General features: G+C 49.4%; 1 protein-coding gene across 3 annotated transcripts in view; it reads left to right on the top strand.

The window, feature by feature from the left end:
• Positions 1–5,610: 5,610 nt before the first annotated feature.
• The window catches only part of ATXN10 (ataxin 10), a 132,927-nt gene continuing 120,437 nt past the window's right edge, over positions 5,611–18,100 (top strand). For 2 of the 3 annotated variants that reach the window (XM_080659445.1, XM_080659446.1), the window contains exon 1: positions 5,815–6,105. In XM_080659445.1, the coding sequence (XP_080515571.1) occupies positions 5,990–6,105 (116 nt within the window). In that variant the 5' untranslated portion in view covers positions 5,815–5,989. Of the gene's footprint in view, positions 6,106–18,100 lie in introns of all 3 variants that reach the window. The other variant, XM_080659444.1, reaches the window with a different exon arrangement.

Below are 18,100 nucleotides of genomic sequence, written 5' to 3' on the forward strand. Positions count from 1 at the left end.
CAGTACATTTTTATAGCATAGATTCTAAGTGCAAGCCACTGAGCTTGGTCCTGGGTGAAATGAGGAAGACAAAATCCCTGACTGGAGGGACTTCAGATGCAGGAAGGTCGTACATAAACACGTTCACAGCCCAAAGCTGTCTGTGGAAAGTCAGAGCCAGGAGAGGTGTAGACTGACCAGAGCTCTTCCTGATTGACACGTGATGCTTTGGTGGCCCAGGTGGCAATGACATAAGCTTTCCAGTGAGAGAATCATAGGCAGAAATAATAAGTGAGAGAGAGCAGCCAGCACAAGCAAGAAGTTTTCTCTCCATCATTCATCTTCCGTTCTCTTTACCAGTGTCCTCTTTCTCTCTTTTCTGTACAAAAACCATATACACGTTGGTCCAAATTCTTGCTTGCACCTCAACTTTCCCCCTTGCTTTCAATTTTTTCCTTTCCTTTCTTTTTATTTATTTTTACTTCTTGGCTACTGAATCATTGCTGATCTAGTTCTTCTGCAGCAGGCTCAAGACAAACTCAGATCACAGATTTCATCTGAAGTTTAATTCAGGTACATCCAAATGATGGCATGTTTACCTAAGGCGATGATTTTCAACCTTTTTCATCTCATGGCACATAAACTAATTACTAAAATTCTGCGGCACACCAAAAAATATAAATTTTTTGCCATTCTGACAAAAAATAGATATAATTTTGATTCATTCACACCAGATGGCAATTGTTGTGTTGGCTGTTGTAATTTTTTAATTTGACAACCTAAGGGAAAAGAAGTCAGGGCCCCTCACTCAGTAGTCACATATTGCATGCTTTAAAAAATCTTGTGGCACACCAGTAGAAAATTGCTGATCTAAGGTAAACAATTACATAAGATTACGTAACATTAAAAAATGCCTTTTAGCCCAAGTGAAATATTAACTTAGTTCTGTCAATTCAGTCAAGGTTGAAAATCCTCCAGCCGATTCCAGGCAGTAAATAACACCCCACTGTTTGACCAATTTAATATTCTTCTGTTTCTCTTGCTTGCCCACACTTCCAGCCTATCCTGTTAATCGCTTTTAATCTTCCTTATACTTTTTGTCTTCCTCTCCTCCATCCTTCCTCTTTCCTGTACTTTTTTGATTGTTATTTCCTTTCTCCTTTCTGAAAATATCTTTTATTTTTTCCACAGACTGTAGACCACCTTTGTGACATGAGTTAAGATAGGAGAGTGGAGGACTTATTTGCCTTTCTGGGTCTTGATTTTCCTCAGATAGAAGTCCAGCTCGCGACACCCTCCAGCACACAGCCATCTATAGCACAGTCACATTGGCCTGGTTTTGAAGCAATGTATGCAAGAAGCTTGCCCTGCTAGAACTGTTCCTCTAGAAGACTGCTGACTGTGGCGTTCTTTCCCCTTTCATCATGTTTCTTCTCAATTTTCTTCAAATGTCTCTTCATCCTTAGGAGTCAGTTTGACCCCCGTCTTGTGGCCCAGGGACAGTACATGGTGGGATTCATACCGCTGTCCGTCCGGTGTGCTGTCAATGAGCATGATGCAGTTCTTTACTAGGGCCTTGGTGTGGACCAGTTCATTGTTGGATGTATTGTAGACAACATCAATAATTCTTGTTTTGCATGTACAACTCTTAGAGCCCCAGGAAAAGTTGCCCACATCTAGCCTAAAGGCACTGTACTTTTTGCTGCCTCCTCGCACTCCGACTGTGTGTATTCAGTGGGTGCTGATCTTACTGTTGGCAGCAGGTCAGCCCAGCTCATATATTTGCTTCTTCTGATAGGGCTTTCTCTTGTCCCCAGCCTGTGGCACTTGTGCCAGTTGTCCTGAGAGATGCCCATGGCTTGGTGCCCACTAGGAAGAGAAAATGCAAAGTCACAGTCCTAAAATATATCTTTCAGAAATGTTCTTTGTTCATTAATTCAACTAATATTTATTGAACAATTACCTTATAGTAGGACCTTTTCTAGGTGCTGGAGTACATTCTGGCAGTAAACAAAATAGTAAGTAACAATAAACCAATCTACACTAATAAAATAGTAAGATGCAAATTGACCGTACCTTCGTGACACCCACCAGCCAATCAGGAGTAAGTATGCAAATTACCCCAACAAAGATGGAGGGTTAATTTACATACGCAGGCGCCAAGTGGCCGGAGGCAGGGTGTTCCGCTTGCATCATTGCCATGGCAACAATGCAGGCGTTCTGCACTGCCCCAGCCACTCTGGGCCTCTGGGCAGCATGGGAAGGCAGAAAGGTGGCTCCGGCCAGAGTGAAAGGCGGTGCTGGCAGCCAGGGGAAGGAAGGCCCATTCTTGTACGAATCTTCGTGCATTGGGCCTCTAGTTAGAAATAAACTATGACATAGAAAGTGTTCAGTGCTATGGAGAAAAATTCCTGAGGATCAGGAATTTGGGTGGTGTGTTACTGTTACAATTTTAAAGATTGGTAAGGGAGCCTTGGTCGGCATGCTCTGTGGTTAGAGCATTGGCCTATGCACCAGAAGGTCTCTGGTTTGATTCCAGATCAAGGGCTGTTACCTGTGCTGCAGGTTCAATCCCCACCCCTATCGGTGTGTGTGTGTGTGACAACCAATTGATGTGTCTCTCTCCCATCAATGTTTCTCTCCCTCCACCAGACCCCTCCTTTCCACTCTCTCTAAGAATCAATGGAAAAAATATCCTCACTCCTTAGGTAAGGATTCAAAAAAAGAGATTGAAAAGGGGAACTCATTAGATACTTTGAGCAGATAAGTTGAAGTAAGGAAGCAAATCCTGCAAGTATTTGACTTGCATTTTTAAAGGATCTAGAATATTGGGAGGCAATAGAAGCAAAGAAACCAATCAGGATTATATTGCAATGATCTAGGCCAGTGGTCAGCAAACTCATTAGTCAACAGAGCCGCAGTTTGCTGACCACTGATCTAGGCTAAACTTTAGGGGGAATGTTTTTCTAAGGATTGTTAAGGTAATCTAAGGATTGTTAAGCATTTTGAATTGTCTTGAGCACTGCTAGGTGATCTAATGCTTGGCACATAGAAATATTTGTGGAACGAAATGATTACGTAGTCAGTTAAATGGGTAAGGCTGAATTGTAATACCAAGTAACTTGCTTGTGCATGATTCATTTCTCCTGCATACTCTGGGGGTGCCTGTTATTGTGTCTACACTTATTTAGGAAACAACATAAAAAACACCCCATTATATACACACTCCTACTCTTCAAATCAAATTGTAGGGCGCACGTATCTATGTATTTTAAGTGGTTCCACAGCCATTTGTACAGTCCTCTATAGTCCTTGACTGTACTCGGTCATGCTTGCCTGTCTCCCAATAGTCTGAGCTCCTTCGGGGTTGGGATCGTCTCACCTAGCACAGTGCTTGGCAACAATGCCTGCTGAAAGTATACATGATATGATCAAGGGCATGGAAATAAAACAGGTGCGTTACAAACACCCTCCAGAGACTCTTGTCTGATTCCTGTAAAAAATGTTCATTTCCCTTAGGAAAAAAAAATAATTCATAGCCTATGGCTGTAGAAGTTAGCCCCTTGACTTCTAATTGTACTCTACGCCCCCGATGAGCTGGAACAACGTATTCTCGCCCTGTTGGAAGTGCCTGGTAAGCATCTGGGGACGGGGACCTGACGCTCAGGACTTGAGACTTGCAAGCTGGTGACAGACAGCTCCCAGGAGTCAGAGTCGGGCACTGATCACTTCACCCAAAGGAAATGGTCTTCAGGCTGCTCCTTAGAGGGAGCCTATGCACAGGTCCCCTCATCCTCCCCGGACTCCCCTCCCCCGTCAGTGAACCTGTCCCTTCCCCCTCCCCCCTCAGGTGAACCTGTCCCCTCCCCCTCCCCCCTCAGGTGAACCTGTCCCTTCCCCTCCCTCCCCCTCAGGTGAGCCTGTCCCTTCCCCCTCCCCCCTCAGGTGAACCTGTCCCCTCCCCCCCCCCTCAGGTGAGCCTGTCCCTTCCCCTCCCTCCCCCCCTCAGGTGAACCTGTCCCTTCCCCTCCCTCCCCCTCAGGTGAGCCTGTCCCCTCCCCCTCCCCCCTCAGGTGAACCTGTCTCCTCCCCCTTCCCCCTCAGGTGAACCTGTCCCTTCCCCTCCCTCCCCCCCTCAGGTGAACCTGTCCCTTCCCCCTCCCCCCTCAGGTGAACCTGTCCCTTCCCCTCCCTCCCCCTCAGGTGAGCCTGTCCCCTCCCCCTCCCCCCTCAGGTGAACCTGTCTCCTCCCTCTTCCCCCTCAGGTGAACCTGTCCCTTCCCCTCCCTCCCCCTCAGGTGAGCCTGTCCCCTCCCCCTCCCCCTCAGTGAGCCTGTCCCCTCCTCCTCCCCCCCCTCAGGTGAACCTGTCCCCTCCCCCTCCCCCCTCAGGTGAACCTGTCCCCTTACCCTCCCCCCTCAGTGAACCTCTCCCCTTACCCTCCCCCCCTCAGGTGAACCGGTCCCTCCCCCTCCCTCCCCCTCAGGTGAACCTGTCCCCTTCCCCTCCCCCCTCAGTGAACCTCTCCCCTTCCCCTCCCCCCTCAGGTGAACCTGTCCCCTTCCCCTCCCCCCTCAGGTGAACCTGTCCCCTTCCCCTCCCCCCCTCAGGTGAACCTGTCCCCTTACCCTCCCCCCTCAGTGAACCTCTCCCCTTCCCCTCCCCCTCAGGTGAGCCTGTCCCCTCCCCCTTCCTCCCCCTCAGGTGAGCCTGTCCCCTTACCCTCCCTCCCCCTCAGGTGAGCCTGTCCCTTCCCCCTCCCCCTCAGGTGAACCTGTCCCCTCCCCCTCCCCCCTCAGGTGAACCTGTCCCCTCCCCCTTCCTCCCCCTCAGGTGAACCTGTCCCTTCCCCCTCCCCCCTCAGGTGAACCTGTCCCCTCCCCCTCCCTCCCCCTCAGGTGAACCTGTCCCCTCCCCCTCCCCCCTCAGGTGAACCTGTCCCCTTACACTCCCCCCCTCAGGTGAACCTGTCCCCTCCCCCTCCCCCCTCAGGTGAACCTGTCCCCTCCCCCTCCCCCCTCAGGTGAACCTGTCCCCTTACACTCCCCCCCTCAGGTGAACCTGTCCCTTCCCCCTCCCCCCTCAGGTGAACCTGTCCCCTTACCCTCCCTCCCCCTCAGGTGAACCTGTCCCCTTACCCTCCCTCCCCCTCAGGTGAACCTGTGCCCTCCCCCTCCCTCCCCCTCAGTGAGCCTGTCCCCTCCCCCTCCCCCCCCTCAGGTGAACCTGTCCCCTCCCCCTCCCTCCCCCTCAGGTGAACCTGGACCCTCCTCCTCCCTCCCCCTCAGTGAGCCTGTCCCCTCCTCCTCCCTCCCCCTCAGGTGAACCTGTCCCCTCCCCCTCCCCCCTCAGGTGAACCTGTCCCCTCCCCCTCCCTCCCCCTCAGGTGAACCTGTCCCCTCCCCCTCCCTCCCCCTCAGGTGAACCTGTCCCCTTCCCCTCCCTCCCCCTCCCTCCCCCTCAGGTGAGCCTGTCCCCTCCCCTCCCCCCCCTCAGGTGAACCTGTCCCCTCCCCTCCCCCCCTCAGGTGAACCTGTCCCCTTCCCCTCCCTCCCCCTCCCTCCCCCTCAGGTGAGCCTGTCCCCTCCCCCTCCCCCCCCTCAGGTGAGCCTGTCCTGTACCCTCCTCATCAGGGTGAACCTTGAACCCAGGCTCCTCCTGTCAGACCTGCTCTCTCCAGGACGTGCTTCCCCAGGCCTCACGCAGAACTCCGCCCGCGCCCCCTCCCCTCGGGCCGCACTTCCGCCCGCGCCCAGTCCCCTCCGGCCGCACTTCCGTCCGCGCCCCCTCCCCTCGGGCCGCACTTCCGCCCGCCCCCTCCCCTCGCGCACAGCCCTTCCGCCGCGGGCGATCCGGCGTCGCGGTGCCGCGAGCTCTCCCTTCAGGTCGGGGCTGCAGGGCGCCGGGCGGCGGCGTGGGCCTGAGGTGCGGGCGCTCCTCCCCGCCGGCTTCCCGCCCGCCGCTCCTCCTCCTGCCGCCGCTCGTCCTCGTCAGCCTCGGCATCGGCAAGATGGCGGCGCCCAGGCCGCCGCCCGCCGGGCTGTCTGGCATCATGATGCCCGCGCCCATCCCGGACCTGGAGGCTCTCCGCGCGCTGACGGCGCTCTTCAAGGAGCAGCGGAACCGGTAACGCGGCGCGAGCGTCCGGGCGGTCGGCTGCGGGAGGGCGCAGCCTGGCGGGAGCGGGGGCCGGGGGGCGGGGAGCGGGGAGCGGGCCGCCCTTCCCCGGAGGCTGCGGCGGAGGCCCCGGCGGTCGGCTCGGGCCCAGGCCGCCGAGTCCTAGCTGGCTTCCTCCCGCGTCTGTCCTCGGGGCGCCCGAGCGGGGGGCGGGGGCGGGGGCGGGGGGCGACAGCTGCTCCCCACCTGCCGGTCCAGGTGCGAAGCAGGGGGACCTGACGACCCCTGAGCCCTTTGCCACCCTCGGCCGTTTCGGGAATTGAGCCGATGGCGCTCCTGTAACGTGCAAGCTGCTGGTCTAGGGTCCTGGGGGCAGGTGACAGGGCGCCCGGGTCACAGACCGCACCGGACACTTGGCACGTTGGGGGTCGCACCGTCAGGCACTGGGCGGCGGGGCTGGGGTTGGCATCCCCTGTCCTCACTGCCAGCCAGGCCTTGCCATCCCCGGGGCGGGGCGGGCGGGAGGGCGGGCACCGGTCAGGAGAGGCCCGGCAGCCCACACGCTGCCCCTGCGGCACCATAGCCAGGCCAGCAGGTGCCCAGGAGCCCGGCAGACCCGGATGTGCTTCCTGGCCTTACAAGCTGCGCATTATTGACCAATTTCTAGAAGCCTTGGAGTCCTCGTCTAAAAAATGGGCGTAGGCTGCATCACTTCATTGCTGGGTCGTACAGAGGAATAAATGCAGTGGCATGTGCGAGTATCAAGTGTGTGATGCCCTCAGTCAGTGCTGGTTTGAGTTCGTTCTAACCCCGGCCTCAGTTTTGCCATCTGTTTAATGGGAATGATGTTGTACAGTCTAGTACCTCCCTGGTGGGATTATCGTAAGGAGCATACGAGATTATGCATTAAACCCTTGGTAGTAGACTAGACACATACCAGGTGTACTGGTTAATAATGGCGGGTTTTGTAATCAAAGAAAACACGATAATTTCAAGAGAAACATCAAAAGTGCTGTCTTCAAAGTAATGTCCATCGCTAGCTACACATTTCCCCATCTTTCAGGGAATTTGTGGATACCGTCCCAATTGAACTTTTCTCGTTTTGAGGCAAACCATTCAGAGACCCAATTTCCCACTTCTTCGTATGTTTTGAAATGCTGCTCAGAAAGTGCGTGGGCCATCGATCGGAACAAGTGGTCATCTGAAGGAGCAAGGGCTGGTGAATACGGCGGGTGGGTTCATACTTCCCAGGCAAGATCTTTTCACGTGTCTTTACCTGGTTTTGAAGTGTGTGATGGTGCGCCATCATGAAGCAAAATTACTTTGCCGTGTCCTCTGGCACATTCTGGTCGTTTTACGATCAAAGCGTGGTTCGAATTGATTATTTGTTGTCGGTAGTGATCAGTATTAACGGTTTCACCTGGTTTTAGAAGCTCATAATACACCACACCTTCCTGATCCCTCCAAACGCAGAGCATTGTCTTCTTTCCGAAGCGATTTGGCCTTGCAGTCGATGTTGATGGTTGACCTGGATCACCCCATGATTTTGTGCAAAATAAATCCACTTTTCATCGCCAGTCACAATTCGATGCAAAAAAGACTTTCTTTCGTGCCTTTGAAGCAACATTTTACTGATGACTTTTCGGTTTTCCATTTGTCTTTCGTTCAGTTGATGTGGCACCCATTTTCCTTCCTTTAAAATCTTTCCCATTATTTGTAAACGATCAGAAATTGTTTGCTGAGCAACGTTTAATCTTCCTGCGAGTTGTTTTTGAGTTTGACACTCATCTTCATCCAATAATGCTTGTAAGTGTTGGTCTTCAAACTTTTTCGGTTGACCTGGACGTTCTTTGTCTTTCACATCGAAATCATCAGTTTTAAAGCATTTAAACCAGCGCTCACAAGAATCTTGAGATGGAGCATGTTCACCATAAGCTTCCCGAAGTATACGATAACTTTTTCTTCAAAATAAAGTAATGAATTAAAACTTCCCGCAAATGCTCTTTTTTTTGGCACGAAATTCGACATTTTTAAGCGTAAAAATATCTATGATGTTAACACCTTCAGCAAATTTGACATATGAAGTTTTGAAGCTTGCTGTCAATACAACAAAATAGCATACATATCAAATCACATATATATGAACATATGTGTAACTCCATCTATTGAAAAAAATCCACATTAACTGGTACACCTGGTAGTACTGTTAGCTGATCTCGTCACTTCATATATTTGTGTCCCCCAAATGCCAGGTTTTGTGAAAAGTCCTGTCTGGGAAGCCAGCAGACAGTCATGCAGTCACGGGGCTGCGTACAAAGGGTAGAGCGAGCATACAAGAAAGGGGTGCTGGCGTTCGGTTGGTCCAAATGCTCCCTGGAGGTCCTTAAACTGGACCCCTTAGTTGGAGCACTTCTGCCTCAGATCACAGCGGTGCGTGTCCGCCGAGAGAGTGCTGGATGCTTTTCGGGAGGGAAGTTAACTGAGGTGGTACTTACGGGAGATGTGTTGCCTGAGTTAACGCTTCAGCAGATCTGAATCAGATGGACCCACTGTGAACCAGGTTCTGTGCTGGGGGCTGAGGTGCCAAGGTGAATGTGACATGATCCCCTTTTTCCAATGTATTAGGCAAGTTGCTGTGTAAACAAACTACTGCAAGGATCTAGACAAGAAGAGGTGGTGGCATAGGGGACCGTATGGGTCTGTTGGTTGGATCCTGGACAAGCCAGGCAAGGTTTTAGGTGACATTGGCTGCCTGGCTTACAGATGAGAGGGCTAATTAGGAAGAACAGTATAGGCAGAGGGACCATAGGCTGATTTCGCAGGGTTCCCGAAAGGGTTAAATGAAATAACAGGGAAGTGTTTGGTACAGGAGACATTCAAACCTCACACCCCTCTCTGTAACCTGGAGGATAAAACCCCAGACCCTGCGTCACTTTACAAGGCCTTTTTCTATTCTTCCGTTGTGGGGGAGTTAATGGGGAACGAGTGACGGTCCTCTCCAGGGAGTGGCATGGTAAGATCTGTGAGTTACCAAGCTCTCTGGCTGCCCTGGTGGGCGCTGAATTAGAGAGGGGGAGGCTAGCGGCAGGGGACTTTGAAGGAGCTGATGCAGAAGCCCCAGTGAAAGAGAAAAGTGCCGAATCAGGACATTGTCTATGGGGAGGGACAGGATAAACGTTGAAAATATTTGCAAGTTGTATGGACAGGACTCGGGGACCAAATGGATTATTAGGGGAGAAGCAGGACACAGATGCTGCCCGCATTTGGCTTTCGGGAGCCTGTCCTGTTCCAGGCAGGATTTGGAGACCAGGAAAGGTGAGCCGATGTGCAGGTTTGGGGCGGGGAGGCAGTTGTGTGGTGAGGCAGAGACTTGATGAGCGTTTGTAAGGACGGGCTTCTGGTCCTGGTCCTGCCTCTGCTTCTCTGTGTGTCTTTGTTTTTTTTTTTTTTTTTTAAATGTATTTTATTGATATTTCACAGAGAGGAAGGGAGAGGGATAGAGAGCTAGAAACATCGATGAGAGAGAAACATCGATCAGCTGCCTCCTGCACACCTCCCACTGGGGATGTGCCCGCAACCAAGGTACATGCCCTTGACCGGAATCGAACCCAGGACCCTTCAGTCCGCAGGCTGACGCTCTATCCACTGAGCCAAACCGGTTTCGGCTCTGTGTGTCTTTGGACAGATCACTAGGTGCCCCTCACAGGGCTCTCATGGTTTAGGCCAGATCCAGCGGCTCCGAGAGGATCCCTCCACTGAGAGGAACCAGAGGGAGGAGGGCCGCAGGGCCAGGAGCTGGATGGATGGGCAAAGTGAAGCACCGTGAGGCCTCGGAGTAGCAGGTAGAGAACATCAGACAAAGCAGAACCGGACGGAAGAAATAAGAAAGTAATTGATGGAACGAGATTTGCATGTTAGCTAAAAAAATGTATTTTGTGGGTCTTCGAAGACTTGATGCTCCAAAACCAGCTTCTGTCTGTGATCGCTGGAGTGGCAGAGTGTCATGTAACGGAAAGAACAATGACTCGGGGACCAGGTAGGACCTGGGCGTATCTGTCTCTCTGGACTTTTCTCTACTTGAAAATGCGGATGGCCTCCCACTTTGTGGTTGCTGTGAGGGTCTGTAAGGCTGTCTGCAGCTGTGGTTTATGCCTAGTGGGTGCCATTGAGTCACTGCGCTGTGAAAGTCACTGCGCTGTGAGCGACCAAGAACCCAGTTGTGCGTAATCTGCCTCTTGGGAAGCAATGGATGCCATTGAAAAGGCGATAATTCCAATTGTGGGCTTTTCAGGGAAAGGGATGCCAGGATCTCAGTGCAACTTTTAGCCAACCCCCAACCCAGTGAGGTAATTCTCCTGTCCCATTGCAGTGGTTTTGATGTGTCCACAAATGCTCTGCCCTTGCGGAGGAGGAGGGTAATTCCTCTCCTTGAGTGGGGCCGCGTTCAGTGATTTGCTTGTAAATAAGAATGTGGCAGAAGTGGCAGTGTAATTCTGAGACTAGGTCCTGCCCAAAAGGCATGGCAGCTGCTCACTGCTCTCTCTCGGATCTCTCCTCTGACACAGCCAGCTGCCATGCCCTGAGGACACTCAGGCATCCCTCTAGGGATCTGCTGGCGAGGGATGGAGGCCTCCTGCCAGCAGCCACAGAAGGAACCCTTTACGGTTCCTGAGAAACCTTGAGCCAGAATCACTCCACTCAGCCACTCCCGACCCGCAGGCCTGTGCGGGACCCGAAATCTTACGTTTTCAACTTCTAGATTTTGGGGTCACTTAATAAATAGCAGTAGATAATTAATATTCCCATCTAAATTCTTCTCGATCTGGATTAAACTCAGATTCAATAACCCATTTCTTGAATAGTATCTGAATCACTTAAATCCATAAAAAAATGCTTATGGTCATAAATTACCAGTATTAAGATCTTGCCCACTGTTTCTTCTCAGAAGATAATTTTTTTAAACTTACTTTAAGTTTGTATTATACCTTTTTTTAAATGTACATATCTGCATTAAAAATATTTTTATTGCTTTCAGAGAGGAAAGAGGGAGAAACATCAATGATGGGAGAGAATCATTTGATTGGCTGCCTCCTGCACGTCCCCTACTGGGGATCATGCCCTCAACCCGGGCATGCGCCCTTCCCTGGAATGGAACCATGACCTCCTGGTTTATAGGTCAAATGCTCAACCACTGGGCCACACTGGCTGGGCCATATATGCATTTTTAACATTTAACAAGTGATTTTGAGTCTTTGTAAGTCTTGTTAAATTCTTTTTGGGATGCAGTAAGATATAAATGCATTAAAAAGTCGATTTTTGGCTTTTTCCTAGAAGTATTATTTTTCAACTTTTCAGTCACCTTTGTGATATATCCCTGTCTCTGCGTTATCTGTCTTTATGAAATACATCCAGATAACACGTTTTATCCACTGTGTGAAAATGTGGAGCCGAGCGAGGTTGGTTGTCACACTCTGCCTCTGCTGTACATTAAGTAGCCACTAGCTGCACGTGGCTATTTAAGTTAACTAGAAATAAGAAAAATTAATAATTCTGTTCCTTATTTTTTAAGTAGTCAATAGCCACACGTGGCCAGTGACTACCTCATTGGTATGCAGACATAGAATATTTCCATCATTGCATAGTGCTGCTTTATAATTTATTTTTTTTCTATAGAGAAGATTATGTTCCCGTTCTTGAATATTCATGAAATCATGTAACATTTGGATTCTACTTTCTGTACATTCTTCTCATGCTTAACTGATACCTCCATTGCTCCTCCATCAGCTGAGCTTCTGAATGAGGTGAGCTTTCACATTCCCTGTGTGCCTAGCATTTGCGTTGAGTCTGATAATTGTAGGTACTTAACCAATTCCCGCGGGATTGCTTCTGTTTGTATAACTTATTACTCATGGTGTGTGATCGGTCTTTTTCTTTCGTACCCACGGAGACAAGAATTTTTTTAAGCCTTTGGTCAAGATGGCTTATTTTTCCTCTTCTGTCTGTGTTTAGTTAAGATAATTTTTCTGTTTACTTCCTTCAAGGTTTTATACATCCTATTTAATAATAGCCTCGGTACTTCCCTCTACTTCTGAATCCCTTTACCTTACAAACTCTATTTTTCATTTTAAAGAAAGCACTTATTACATTCTAATGTACCATATAATAATTTATAGTGGTTTTTTATTCTCTGTCTCCTTCCAGAATGGAAGGCCCATAAGGGCAGAGATGTTTGGCTTTTTCATGATTAAGTTGGATAATGCTGCTTGAATTTGATGTCTTCTCTCAGTTTGGAAAATTGTCAGCCAGTATTTTTTCAAATATTGTTTGATTGTCTTCTGTTCTTTCATTTCCTTCTAGGACTCCAGTTGCACATACGTTAAACCTTTAATTCTATTTATAGGTCCCATAGGCTCCTTTCTGTAGCTCTTATTCTCTCTGAGTTTCTGCCTGAAAATTTTGCACTAATTTGCTGTAGTTCTCTAATCCTCTTTTCCGCATCTTATTTGCTGTCAGCCATTGTGTTCTTAGTTTCAGGTGTTGTATTTTTGAGTCATTGTATTGTAGAATCTGTTTGATTTTAAAAAATAGGTTACACTGTTGAATTCATTTTGTCATTTACCTTCTTGAATGTCCTAGTATTAATTATAGTTAAGGAATGTGCCTGATAACTTTCTATTGTCAGTTTTTGTCTTCTTGTGTTGAGTTATTTGGTTCTATCTTTTTTTTGAATGCTGAATGTTGTGCATAAAAAATTGAGGTCAGTTTCAGGTATCTTCCCTTTGCAAATATTTGAAAACTCAAAATCAAAACAATCTAAAAATGACTTTTTTCAACAAATGGCGGTAGAACAACTTCATAGCTAATTGGGTTAAAATGAACCTTGACCCCACACGTTGCACCATTTGCAAAAAAATATTTCACCATGGGTTATAGACCTAAACATGAAAACTAAAACTATAACATGTTTATTATTATTATTATTATTATTTTAGAGATAAAGGAAGGGAGAAGGATATATAGAGAGAAACATCGATGAAGAGAAACACCAATTAGTTTCCTTCTGCACGCCCCCTACTGGGGGGTTGAGTCCACAACCCGGGCATGTGCCCTGACCAGGAATCAAACCAGTGACTTCTTGGTTCCTGGGTCAAAGCTCAACCACTGAACCACACCGCTGGGCCTGTAACATGCTTAGAAGAAACATGGGAAAATATCTTTGTGGCTCTGAGTGTAGGCAAACATTTATCCAGGACACAACACTAACCATGCAAGAAAAAGTTGGCTTTATCAAATTATATTTTATAAAACTAAAAATGTCTGCTCATCAAAGGAAATGAAGGAAATGAAAAGGCAAGCCACAAAGTTAGAGAAAGTATTTGCAATACCTATATCTGACAAAGGACTTGTTTTAGAATATATAAAGAGCTCCTACAACTCAATGATAAAAAGAAAAAATTGGACAAAAAACTTACATGACTTATAAATAAAGATATATAAATGGCCAAGAAACACATGATAAAAGTACTCAATAGCATTATTAAGAAAATGCAAATTAAAACAATAGTGAGATACCACTTTATGCCGTTAGGATGACTAGTACCAAAAAAAGGAAAATAAAAGAAAATAGGTTTTGGTGAGGATGTGGAGAAATTGGAACCCTTCTGCATTGATGGTGGGAATGTAGAATGATGCAGCTATTGTGGAAAACAGTTTGGTGGTTCCACAATGAGCTAAACATAGAATAGGACCCAGCAATTCCTAGGTATATGCCCAAGAGAATGGAGAGCAGGCACTCAGATGCTTGTGTGTAATGTTCATTGTAGCAGTATTTACAACTAGAGACCCGGTGCACAAAAATTTGTGCACTCGGAGGGGGGGTCCCTCAGCCCAGCTTGCTCCCTCTCATAGTCCGGGACCCCTCAGGGGATGTCCACCTGCCAGCTTAGGCCCACTCCCCGGGGGATCATGCTTAGCCTAGCAGTCAGACCTCCCTATGGCAGCCTGGGAGCCCTTGGGGGATGTCCGACTGATGGCTTAGGCCCACTTTCTGCGGGGAGCGGGCCTAAGCCATCAGTCGGGCATCCTTAGCACTGCTGAGGAGGCAGGAGAGGCTCCTGCCACCACTGCTACACTCTCAGCCGTCAGCCTGGCTTGTGGCTGAGCAGAGCTCCCCTGGTGGGAATGCACTGACCACCGGGGGCAGCTCCTGCATTGTGACGAGTTGTTCCGGTCATTCTGCCGTTACGGTCAATTTGGATATTACCCTTTTATTATATAGGATAGCCAAAAGATGGAAACAGCCCATGTCCATCAAAGATGAATAAGCAGAACATGGAATACAGTGGAATATTATTTATTCACTAGAGACCCGGTGCATGAAATTTGTGCACAGGTAGGGTCCCTAGACCTCTCCGGCAATCAGGGCTGATCTGTGGGGTGACCGGTGCGGTGATCAGGGGGCCCCTGCTGGCACCTGCTTTGGCCAGCCTGGAGCCGCCCTCAATTGCCCTACTGCTGCTGCCGGTCACCTCCCTTGGTGGGGTGATCAGGGGCCCCAATAGCAACTGCTTTGACTGGCCTGGGGCCTGCTGGCTGGGGGCAGCTCCTGCATTGAGCGTCTGCCCCCTGGTGGTCAGTATGTGTCATAGTGACCAGTCGTTCCACCTGTTGTTCAGTCTATTTGCATATTAAGCTTTTATTATATAGGACTGGGGGCCCGGTGCACGAAATTTGTGCAGGGGGGGAGTGGGTCCCTCAGCCCGACCTGCACCCTCTCCAATCTGAGAGCCCTCAGGGGATGTCCTACTGACGGCTTAGGCCTGCTCCCCGTGGTTCTCTGCTCTCTGCAGACCTGCCTGCTTGACACCACTGCAGGCCCTGGTGTCTGCTCTCCGTGGGGGCCCTGCGGGGGACTGCTTGCCCCTCACTGCCACGGCCAGGGGCAAGCAGGGCCCTGCTGTCTGCTCACATACTGCAGGGGATGTTCCCGCCCTGCCCCTGGCTGCTCAGCGCCTGCAAGTATAGGCCCGGAGTGGCCGGGGGTTGTTCCAGGCCTATGTGCGGGCCTACAGGCTCAGAGCAGCCTGGCTCCCGAGGATGCCTGTCCCCGGGACACAGGCTGCTTGGTGCTGGTGCGCATGCAAGCGGCTGTGCCAACCCTGGCCGCTTGGCGCCTGCCTATGCAAATTAACCTTCCAGCTTTGTTGGGTTAATTTGCATACTCACTCTTGATAGGCTGGTGGGTGTCGCGAAGTGACAGTCAATTAGCATCTTGCTCTTTTATTAGTGTAGATGAAGAATGAGGTACTGATGCATGTTGCAACATGGATGAACCTTGAAAATGTTTTGCAAGGTGAAAGAAAGCAGGCATAAAAGGACAAATATTCTTTGATTCCACTTATCTGAAGTACTTAGAATAGTCATAGAAACAAGGTATTTTAGAGGTTACCAGGGAATTGGGACAGTGCCGAGGGGGTGAGGAGGTGAGGGGATTATTGCTTAATGGTTACAGAGTTTCTGTTTTGGAATTAGATCTGGTGATGGTTGCAAAACATTAAATATGATTAAGATTCCACTGTTGGAATCTTGCACGCAGGGCTAGCCATAGTAGTATCTTATCTGACGGTTCTGGCCCTGAGAGCTCACTTGCAGGGGGATTTACCTCCGCTTTTTGTGACCTCTGACACCACAGGCTCCCTGTGGTCTATTTTGCAGAGTGACTGAGATAGTTGTTGTTTTTTAAAACAATTTGTGTTTTGGGGGCTCCTTCCCTCTCCCCTGTTCTCTCCTGAAATAACCAGTATGAAATATCGATACCTTTTTGGAATCAGGCAATGGGTCTCAGGGGAAAAAGGCTTTCATGAGGCAGAGGCTCAGTTTCAAACCCAAGTATTGCCGCTTCCTAGCGGTGTGAACTGGCACAGGTTGAACTTCTCCCAGCCTGTTGTCACCTGGGTCAGTGGTATGATGATGCCCGCATTGTAGGTTGATGTTGTGCTCTGTGTGGAGTCAGAACGGTGCCAGCTGGCTGGTGCCCAGCAAACACCGATATTATCATTGCAGCCTCCAGTCAGTAGTGAAAGGAAAGGAAATGTGTGGTCATTCTTGAGAGTTCTGTATATTTTAAAATAGTGCTTGTTCACTGTTTAATTTCATCTCAATTCTATGATCAGGTTCTGGTCTTAATAGGCTTTTAAAACTGCTTCTGGAACTTCAGAATAAGAAACATATAATAACTCAGTGGAAGAAAAATAGTTTTTTAGATTCAAAAGATGAGGGCAGTCATTTCTTGTCAATATTTGAATTCCTTGAAAGAAAGGTTTTTTAAAGCAATATTAAACAATTTTAGAAAGCTATGAGAATTTCCAACAAAAAAGAGACTACTTGAGTGGGGAGAGGGGCAATGGAGGGATAAGGACACATATGTAATACCTTAATCAATTAAAAAAAATAAAAACAAACAAACAAAAGAGACTACTTGAAAGTAACTAGAGGAATTTAGATGATTTTGATTTTGCATTTAGGAACTGACATTTAAGAAAACATCCTTGTATACTCTAAGAAAAAAGGAATTTAAGCTGATCGTTAGCTTTCGTCCCCGTGTTTTTGTCAGTTGGTTGTTTTTAAACTCTTGACGAAACTACAAATACATGATTATGTTAATGCATTTTTGGAAGATGATGTAATCCAGCAAGTACCCATGTATTTCACTTGCAAAATCAACAAGTGTTAAAATTGTGTTTTGTTCTCTCAAAGTCCAAAACATTACTGATACTGTTAGTGTCCTCGGGACTAGAACAAATTACCCCACAAGTTAGCAGCTTGAAACACTAACATTTATTATTGTGCACAGTTTATGCACGTCAGGAATCAGGGCCTGCTGTGCTGGTGGGTCTGGCTCTGTCTTTCATGAGGTTGCAGCCAAGCTGTGGACCAGGCCGCAGCCTTCTGAAGGCCCGACTGGGGCTGAGCCTGGGATTCCAAGCTTGCACGTGGCTTTGGCAGGTAGCATCCGTTCCTTCCCACATGGACCCTGTGTAGGGCCACTCAGCACCTGCAGCTGGCTTGTTCCAAAGCCAGATGATCCAAGAGAGTGCGGCTGGGATGGAAGTTGTGGTGCCTCTATAACCTAATCTGGGAAATGGCATACCCTTACTCCTGCATATTCCAGTGGTCACAGAGCAGGAGCACAGGAGGGGTCACTAGAGGGTGTGAATACCAGGAAGTGGGGATCGGGTAAGGGTGCCCTGTGTTTCACTTTGCAGTCCCATTTCTCCCTTATTCATAATGGATGCTTGTAAGCTCTGCAGCTCCTGTTTTTTTTTTTTTTTTTAAATATACTAGAGGCCCGTGCATGAAAATTCATGCACTGGAGGGGGGTCCCTCAGCCCGGCCTGCCCCCTCTCACAGTCTGGGAGCCCTCAGGGGCGGGAGGCGACGCCCCCATCACACCTCTGCTGCTGCCGTTGCCGGCAGCGCAAGCCTCAGCCGGCCCTGGTAACCTGAGCCTCGGGCGGCCCTGGGCGGCTGGGCAGCCGCCATCCGAGGATTGCCTGTGCCTTGGGCCCACCCTGGGCAGCTGGGCAGCTGACATCTGAGGCTTGCCTGTGCCTTGGGCCCACCCTGGGCAGCTGGGTAGCTGGGCAGCTGACATCTGAGGCTTGCCTGTGCCTTGGGCCCACCCTGGGCAGCTGGGTAGCTGGGCAGCTGACATCTGAGGCTTGCCTGTGCCTCGGGCCGGCCCTAGGCGGCTGGGCAGCCGACATCCAAGGCTTGCTTGTGCCTTGGGCTGGCCCTGGGCGGCTGGGGCTGAGGGGACTGGGGGACTCCAGAGGCAGGCGCCCTGGCAGGGCTGAGGGGACTGGGTGCTGCCATCTTGTGGCTGTGGGTGCCGCCATCTTTGTGAGGGTGTGACAGTCAATTAGCATATTCCCTCTTCATTAGATAGGATTTTATTGATTTTTTACAGAGAGGAAGGGAGCAGGATAGAGAGTTAGAAACATCG

The sequence above is a fragment of the Plecotus auritus genome (genome assembly GCF_963455305.1).
Source record: "Plecotus auritus genome assembly, chromosome: 3".
Taxonomy (NCBI): domain Eukaryota; kingdom Metazoa; phylum Chordata; class Mammalia; order Chiroptera; family Vespertilionidae; genus Plecotus; species Plecotus auritus.